Genomic DNA, 8,521 nt, shown 5'->3' with positions numbered 1-8,521 from the left:
GCTTGATGCATTTCACGTAACGAACCTGAGTTCACCAGTCACCCACGGCATCTTCCAGGAACATCGGGGTAAACAGGACCCAAATGTCTAAATAAAAACAAAGAAACAACAAAGGCAGGGAAACCTCCCCTCCCCCCCAACATTTCTTACATTAAGGGAACGGAGTCCAACTTTTCAAGCCGTCTTTATCCATCATTTCTTCGAGCATTTCTTCTTTACCATTCAAATGCTTCTCGAGTTAGATAAGCTTGTGCAGCTCAGTCGAATGGAGAAGCTATCCCAAGCCGTTCAGGAGTCATGGACTCCAAAGGCTGCTGGGTATTTATATACAACCTCCAGTGCACTGGGGCGTGGGCGGGGAAGGAGATGCATGCCCCCTGGCCCCATGCGTGTATGCACACACCCACATGCATGCCCGCATGAGCACACAAACGCACCTGATGCACCACAAGGCGGGTCTTTGCTCCCGCCACCCTGGTTCAAGGTCTGTTGTTGTTGCGGCCCAGGTGTGTTTATACACAAAAAAGAGGGTGGGTGTGACCAGCTCCATCAGCCACAATGCCAGGTCCTTGGGTTTGGCCAAGCTGCGCTTTGCACAGGCCCCGGGCGGGGAGGATGGCGTCACACCACCTTGCCAATCCCTGACCCTGGGGGCCCAACCTAGGGGAGTCTTAGGGCAGCTCTAACTTTAGCCAGCTGCTCACGGTCCCTGGGGATCCTTCTGCCGATCCAGGATCATGGGGTCGCCCAGCAAAGCCCTCCAGACACTCCCCCCGCTCATCTCCTACACCAGCAACCAGGGGCCTAAAGCCAGCTCCAGCATCCAGCCCTTTTGCATTTCCAGCACAGCGCTAAGCGGCTAGAATGGGGGGGGGGGGGGGCGCCTAGCTGCCCACGTGGCCTTTCTGGGTGGCCTGCAAACACCTGGGCCAGAGGCCAAGCCCTTGGGAAGAAACCGGGCACAAGGGAGACGGAGCCTGCAAGATGAAGGCAAAGCCTTTGCGCAGGGGCGAACCCCAGCGGTTCCTCTCCACCCGGGTGCGAGGTGCAGGGCGCGGGGAAGGCGCCGGAGGGGCCCCAGGCTCTGCACCCTGCAGCGGGCACGTCGCACCCCCGCCTCTCCGTCGCAGCAGGGAGGCCGTGCACACGACAATGGCCCCTTCCAGCTGCCCCCCGCAGTATGTGTTGGGGGGGGAGGGGGGGAAATGCCCTGCAGCGCCCGGGGCCCTGCGCACGGTGCATCCTGGGCACGGACAGCAGCCCCGGGGGGCCGGGCGGCGCTGAGCCGGGGGGGGGCCTCTCGCCCTGGGCTTGCAACCGGGCTGGGATCGCAGCGCGGAGACCTGGAGCTCGGGGGGGGGGGGGGATGAGGCAGCTCCGGGGAAACCACGTGATCGGGGAAACCTGGCAGGGATGGGGGGGAGCGGGGAGATGGGGGGGGGGGGGGGGAGTCGCTCTGGCGCTGAATCGCCTCGCAGGCTCCGGAGCGCGGCTCGTCCTCGCCGTGCAGCTGCCGGAGAGAGGATCCGGGGATTGCAACTGCTGGGGGTGGGGGGAGCTTGGCCTGGCCCCTCCCTGAGCTCCCCCCCCGCCCCCGCCCTTTGCATTGGGGGAATCGCCCCCCCCCCCGCCGCCGGCGTGTGCTGGCATCGCCTCGCCTGCACGGCGCACACCAGCTGCCGCCGCGGCGGCTCCAGCCCGGGCAGCTCCGGCTCCCGCACCCCGGCCAGCCCCGCGCCCGAGGGACGGGCTGCGCCCGGGCCGGCGGCGGACCTGAGCGGGGGGAGGCGGGGGGGCGAGCTTTGGATTTTGCATTGCTGGAAAAGTTGGCGCGCATTGCGGGGCAGGGGGGCTGCCCGGGGGCCCAGCGCCCCCCCCCCCAGCGGAGCCCGGCGCTGTCTCCCCGCCCCGCGGCCGCGGGAGGCGCAGAGGGACCGAGGGCCGGGCGGAGAGAGCGGAGCTTGCCCGGCTCGCTCCGCCGGAGGCTGCTGCCCGCCCGCCTCCCCAAACTTCCTCCCGGAACTTCGCCAGGCCGGACGGATCCGTGAGCCGCGTTTGCTTCTTTCTCCTGCTGCTGCTGCTGGCCGCGGGCTCGGCTCGGGGAGAGCTCGGAGCCCGCCGGGGCGCTGGGGCAGAGTTCGCGCCCCGGCACTGGAATAAACCCCTGGAGATTTCGCTGTTCCAGCCGCGGGGGGCACCTAGCACCCTCTTAGCAGATCGGGGAGGGGGGATACAAGTGCCCGCTCCTCTCGGACCCTCCTGCCTGTGGGGGGGGGTGAAGGTGCCCCTTTTGCCCCCCTACCGGGGACCCCCCTTTGCTGAGCGGGTCCCTCCCCTCTTGCGTTAGGGCTTTGCGCTCCCCGCGCAGCACCCTTGGGTGCCCGGGGCTCAGGGCGCCCTGCGGGGGTGGGGGTAGGTAAGAGGGAGGCGCAGGGAAGTAGCCGCCAGTGCTGCCCCCTCCCCCCCCGCCCCCTTGAGCTGGGCGCCCCGGCCGGACCGCACGTGGCTGGATTTGTTTGTCCCCCACCGCGGGGGTGGATCCCGCACCTCGCCGCGCACCCCACCGACAGCCATGGCCCCGGGGCCCGCCGCCCTGCTCTGCTGCCTCGGAGCGCTGCTGGCCCACGGTAAGAGCTCGCCCGCGCGGGGACTGTGGGGTGGGGGGCTCCCCCGGCCCCCTGAGCCCCACTGCACACTCTTCTGTGCCTTCCTGCACCCCCTTCCCTGCAACCCCCGAGCCCCACTGCCCCCTCCACTCCTCCGAGGCATCCCTCTATGCCTCCCTGCAACCCCCAGCCCTCCCTCCCCTCCAGCCCCCCGAACCCGCTGCCCCCTCTGCTGCACCTCTCTATGCCTCCCTGCACCTCCAGACCCCCCACCCCACTGCCTCTTCCAATCCTCCGCCCCCCCTTCGCTCCCCCCCGGCCAGGGGAAGGGGCTGCTTTCATCCCGCTCTGCCTCCTTCCCCCAGCTTTGCTTGGGCTCTAGGCTGCCCCCAGCCTGTTGCCCCCGTTCTTGCCCCTCGCTCTGCCTCGTCCCATCTCCTCCTGCCCCCCAGGGAAAGGGCAAGGATTAGAGTTGAGCCCGGACAGATTGCGCTTCTAATGTGGGGCTCCCCGCGGGGGGGGGGAGCGGGGGGGGAGAGCTTAAAAATATATATATAAACTGTCCATGTCTCCTGCTTTCTTAATACGGCGATGGATTTAGGATAAAGATCCAAGTCTTTATCTGCTATTATCTCACAGCTTTATCCAGCAGACCAATGCAATCAAATGCACAGTCTTTGCAGCCCTGGCGGGGGCTGGTAGCTCCCTGTTCGGGGGCGGGGCAGGGGGGTGACGGATTTGTTGGCTTTTGTTTGTTTGTTTGTCTGTACATCCTGTCTCTGGAGGTCTTTCCCCTCTCCCCCTCCTCCCCCTGTCTGCAGTCTTACGGAAAATGGTCACTTTCCCCGAGTTGCATTCAGATCGCTCGCTGAGCCCTGTAATGTATTGAAGTGTGGGCATGCCATGCTGTGAAGCCGTTTGCTGCCATTAGGGATTACGGGACCTGCTGGGTGGTGCCCTTTTGCTGAGCAAGGTAACAGTCAGCAGAGGAGTGGCTGGCTGCACTCTGCGAGCTGCTGAACCCCCCCCCCCCGGTGTGATTTGGCAGGGATGCAATGGGTGCACCGTGCTCGGTGGGTGCAGACAGCTCCCCTCGCAAGGGCAGCTTTCGGTGTTCTCCTCGCTGCGGTTTTGGGTGGGTTATTTACCCCCCCCCCCGCGGCTGCCAGGCAGAGGTGGCAGGGCTGGATTTATCCATTAGCGCTGTTCTGCTGAGCCTGGCTAATGTGGGGCCCCTGGGGCGCAGTACCCCCTGCAGGACGCATGCCCCCTGCCCGCGCCCCAGGGTACCCTAGATGTTCACTGCCGGGCTCATCGCGGTCGTTCTTTGGCCATAATCGCCCCCCCCGCCCCCCCCCACACACGCCCCGACTCTAATGTGTGTGGACGGAGTAACCGGAGTCCTGGCTTGCCCTGGCGCCCGCTGCACTGTGGCGTCGGTTCTGAGGAAGTGGGGTTCCGCGTTGCCTTTGCGGTGCACTTACCGTGAGCCCTGAGGCTCCTGGAGTTGCTGACTAATGGAAACGGGACTTAAACCCCCCCAGCTTTAGTGACGCTTTAGTGGAAACGCTCCCCTCCCCCCTTCTCTGTTCCACTGGAAGGCAGGGATGCTGATGATAGATAAGCAAATTTTTAAACAACTTCTTGGAACCAAGTCAATTAGTAGAAATAAACGAAGGGACTAGATGCTTTAACCAGCAGGGCTGGGTGTTCTCCACATCCTTTCCCGACAGAGCTGTAAAAATCCTTGATGTGCAGAGCAAGGGTTTATCCTGGATGCTGAGCCGCGGTAACTTTGTTTAGCATCCCTTAAGTGCCTTGAATGCTTTCCCCATTGTCTTCCAGACAAGTTGCTTGTAAGTTTTATTTCCTGGGCTGTGTTTTATTGGCTTTGATCTTTAGGAACAACAGGTAACAGTGTTTGCAATCCACGCGATTGGCAGCTGGCCGGCTTGTGTGATGGGGAAGAGGTGGTTTGGTTTTTTTTCCCCTCCTGCTTTATCAGATTTGGGTGTCTGGATAATCATTTTTCCCAAAAGTGGTGAGGACAATCACGAGTCACGTTTGTTGGTGGTTGGACGGTAGCAATTCAGAGAACCTTGTTAGAAAAGCGATGAATAATAAATTATTATGTAGGATTAAAAGGCGCCGAATGGAAGCGACATATTCCCTGCTCTTTACCCACGTTTCCAGTCAGCGCGCTGTCTCTTTCCCTTGATAGCGAGCAGATGGTGAGTTAGAACCGATGACCCGAAAACCGGGGCCAGAACTTCAGCTGTGGGCAGGTAATAAGGAAAGTGGAACCAGCACATATTGGCGATGCTAATTAATGTCTGTGGCAGTGATTGTGAAGATGGGGAAAGTGGTGTTGGGTAATTAATCTACCTTGAAATTTGAAGCTGGAATTGTGGTCTGATTTCCCATGCTCCTTCTTCAGTGAGATGCGTCTTGTAGAAGAAGGAGTGTTGTTTTTATTATTATTATTTCATATAGAGAGATCGTGGAAAACCCAAGCCAAATCCTCTGTTGGTGTAGATCGGTGCCATTCCACTGAAGTCAGTGCAGCTGTGTCAGTTTACGCCAGCAGAGAATTTGGCCTCCAGTCTGTAACTCTGAGGAGCAGGCTGCTAAATGCATGCGTTCATTAGATATTAATCTACTTGATAGGGAGGGGGACGTGTGGGGAAAAGGACTTCTTCCCCATCCCATTCAAGGTTGCATTGTGTCATGTTATGTGAGCACAAGTGCCAGGAGCTGGGGGGGCTTAGTATCTCTCAGGCATGAGCCCAGGGAAATCAGTTGGAAAGTCACCATTTGTCTTCGGAGTCAGACCCCGGCAGAGCACAGGTTACCATGGCTATCACTGAGCCTGGCCTGCACCCCTTCCACAAGCAAATAAAGATCAGGTCACAGCGCTGCTTCCCAGCTTTAGGTGTTTATATTTTGACAAAAGTTCATACCAACAGAAATCCCACCCCCCCCTCCCCGGCCTGGTTTTCCCCAAGTCCCTGGTGCAAGCACTGGAGAGCCAGAAAGTCAAACTGATTAGAAACAGTGAGTGAAATCCCCCCCCTCCAGTTCCTCAGGCCAAACCCTGTGAAGGGCAAGGTAAACAAACAGCATAAAAGGTGAAAAATGACGTCAGTGTTTTAAGATCCACAGGGGTTCTTTCTACCTGAGGTCAGGAATTTCAGTGGTGAGTCTGTCTATATTTAGTGTCTCTTCGTATCTGAGCAGCATAATAATAAATAATAAGCTTTAGCTGATCTATCTGTGTATCTGTCAGCACTGCAGTATCTGAACATCTAGACAATCAAAATGTGGGGCTTTCAGCCAACCTCCTTGCCCCCTAAAATGTCACACAGTAAAAGCAGGGAGTTGGGGACATTAGAACTAGGCAATACAATTCAACTCTGACGTGCTATGATGGAAAGTGAAGGCAGGGGCAGGTCCCACATGTAGGAGCTGAGGACATGGGATGGGATACAGAGCTAAGCATCCCTGCTCGAGGGAGGGAATAGAGGAAGGGACACGTATGCACAGTGTCTCTAGCCTGCAGTGATCAGGGGCCATGGTTGATCTGTCTGGAGGGCAGAGTCTTTTTGTAACCCTTGCTAGGCAAGTCCTGGAATGGCCCTTGATGCGGGGGAGTCTGCAGTTCCTTCTGGACGGTATGCCCGGCAGCAGAGGAGGGTGTGATGCTCTGATGCCGGGAAATCCAGCTGCCAGCATTGATACACCATGGAGGTCTTCACGCTGCATCCCTAGAGCAATCGGTCTCAATGGGGGGCTAGCTGTAGATCGGATCCTGTCCCCCAGGGTTCAGCCTTGCCAAGCTGTCGTGAAGGCTCCCCAGCCTGGGTGTTGACCCTACTTGCCGGCCAGTGATGGGAAACGAGCCTGCGATGTTTTAAGAGCCTGTTAAAAGTGCTCATCCCAGGTGTGTAGGCTGGGAGGATTTTCCAAGCCGCACCTGAGCCTTAAGCCTTCTGCCCCCGACTTTCATTACCAGACAGCATTGCACCTCCTTCACCTCTGTGCAGCCCAGCCTCCTTCCAAGAGGGCGCAGCGAACTCCCTGCTACTTTGCAGAGGTAACCAGACATGCTGACAGACGGGTGCATGAAGCCCACCTATTCGTCCAGCAACGCCTCACTCTGCTCCTGCTCCGGGCCCCTCCAGAGATCCCCATCCACTTCACCAGACTTTGAATCCGGCCTTCAGTGACTTGCAATACGTCAGAAGCTTCTGGGGTCGGATCCTGCAGCAGTGGGAGGTGGGCCGTGCGCAGGATCAGGGCCCACCTGCTGTCGAGAGTGCTGAGCTTCCTTGTGAGTCACTGCCCCCTCGTGCTCTGTCCTCTGATGGACGCCTGAAGGTCTCAGTACCTGCACTGGCTTTTGGCTTCCGGCGAGCTGGGGAATGCAGGTGCTGAAAGCTCATAATTTATAAGCCCTTTCTCGCCAATTACTTGCATTTGCTGCCAAGGTCAGTTTGCCGCTAATCAGGGCCCTTCTCCTCTGTTCCTTTTTTAATTTAGTGCCTTAGTAAGAACTTGACACCCTCCACCCCTGCACCCCCCACCCCTTTCCTATTCTGCAGCCTTTGAACAATTTGGCTTTGATAAGCAAATGGGCTGTTTTGAGACTGGCTTTTGCAAATGTCTTACCACAGAGCCAGCAGCCCTGGAGACCCTGGGTAAGGTCAGCTCTTTGTGTCTCCATCCAGAACAAGGGTTTGGAGCGAGGCCATGTGGGTGTGAACCCCGGAGGTGCGGGAGTCGGAGGGGTAAAGCTGCCCGAGTCATTTACACTGGAAAGGAAGCTGAAAAGCCCGGGAAAGCCTTGTTCACTGGGGAGCTGTAGGAATCCTGGAAGGTGTCGTTGGCTTGGCAGGCACTTGGCAGGATTGGGGCATGACTCAAGGAGAACATGGAGCTCAAAAGGGCACAGAGATGAGTTGTCTCAAAGGGTGTGGAACCCCTTGAACGTGTGATGAGGTCACTGGTGACCTGGCCTTTCCATTGACTAATACTTTGCACTGACATGGAAGGGAGCGTTGGACTGGGAGTGAGGACTCTTTTCCCATCTGCCAGTGACTCACAGCGTGACCAGTCACTTGGCGGTTGTGTGCCTCAGTTTCCCCCTTGGGAATATCTACCCACCTCTGGAGAGAGCCTGAGATGAAAGGCGCAGGATGCAGCTGAAGTGTGCCTAGAGCCTGACCTGTAGCTAAACGCAGCCCAGTGTTTCGGCTTGCCTGCCCTCCTGAGAGCAAATAAATGATAAACTATTTAAGGTTGCTGCAGTAACATGAAAGGGTGGCTGTGACCCCCTCCCCTCCCGTGCTGTTGGAAGAGCAGCAGCTCCCCCAGGTGGAGGGCCCTTGCTCTGCCCCTGCTCCCCCACTCCTCCGCCCCATGCTCTGGCTGGGGTGTTGGCCGATCTCTTTGCTCTCCCCTCTCATGACCCAGTCGCGCTGTGTGGGGAGGGTGTGGGCCCAGTGCCAGAGTGGATTGGATGTCGACCTAGCCCTGGCTCGAATTCACTCCGTCTGCCTGAAGTGAATTGGGCCCTGGATTGCAGTGCCGATGTGAGCACACAGGCAGCAGCAGGCCTGGCAGACCGTCCCAGGGGAGGTTAAAGACCCTGCCACAAACTGGGGAATCCCCCGTGGCTGCCAGTTCTGGGGGCCTCGTAAACCAGCTCTGCTTGTCATCAGTTATCCACAGATTCCCACGCCCGGGGCCACTGTGGCCGCACCGTCCCAGCAAGCTGCTACGGGGCTGGGTGTGTGGGGAGGTGTTGGGTTTGATTCCTTATTTGCAACCCCAGGGCCTCATCAAAAGCCCAGCAGTGCCACTGGGCTTCGAATCGGTTGCGGGGCTGGGGCGTAGCTCCGGTCCTGGCTTTGATC

General features: G+C 58.8%; 1 protein-coding gene across 1 annotated transcript in view; it reads left to right on the top strand.

Moving 5' to 3' along the window:
• The first annotated feature begins 1,669 nt into the window (after positions 1-1,669).
• Positions 1,670-8,521, top strand: part of TMEM132E (transmembrane protein 132E) — a 233,563-nt gene continuing 226,711 nt past the window's right edge. Inside the window, exon 1 of the mRNA XM_084651063.1 lies at positions 1,670-2,627. Within this exon, the coding sequence (XP_084507189.1) occupies positions 2,573-2,627 (55 nt within the window). The 5' untranslated portion in view covers positions 1,670-2,572. The remainder of the gene's footprint in view (positions 2,628-8,521) is intronic.

Source organism: Lepidochelys olivacea (genome assembly GCF_965140295.1).
Source record: "Lepidochelys olivacea isolate rLepOli2 genome assembly, chromosome: 17".
Lineage (NCBI taxonomy): Eukaryota > Metazoa > Chordata > Testudines > Cheloniidae > Lepidochelys > Lepidochelys olivacea.
Note: the sequence above shows the minus strand (reverse complement) of the source record. Positions and strands in the feature narration are given on the sequence as shown.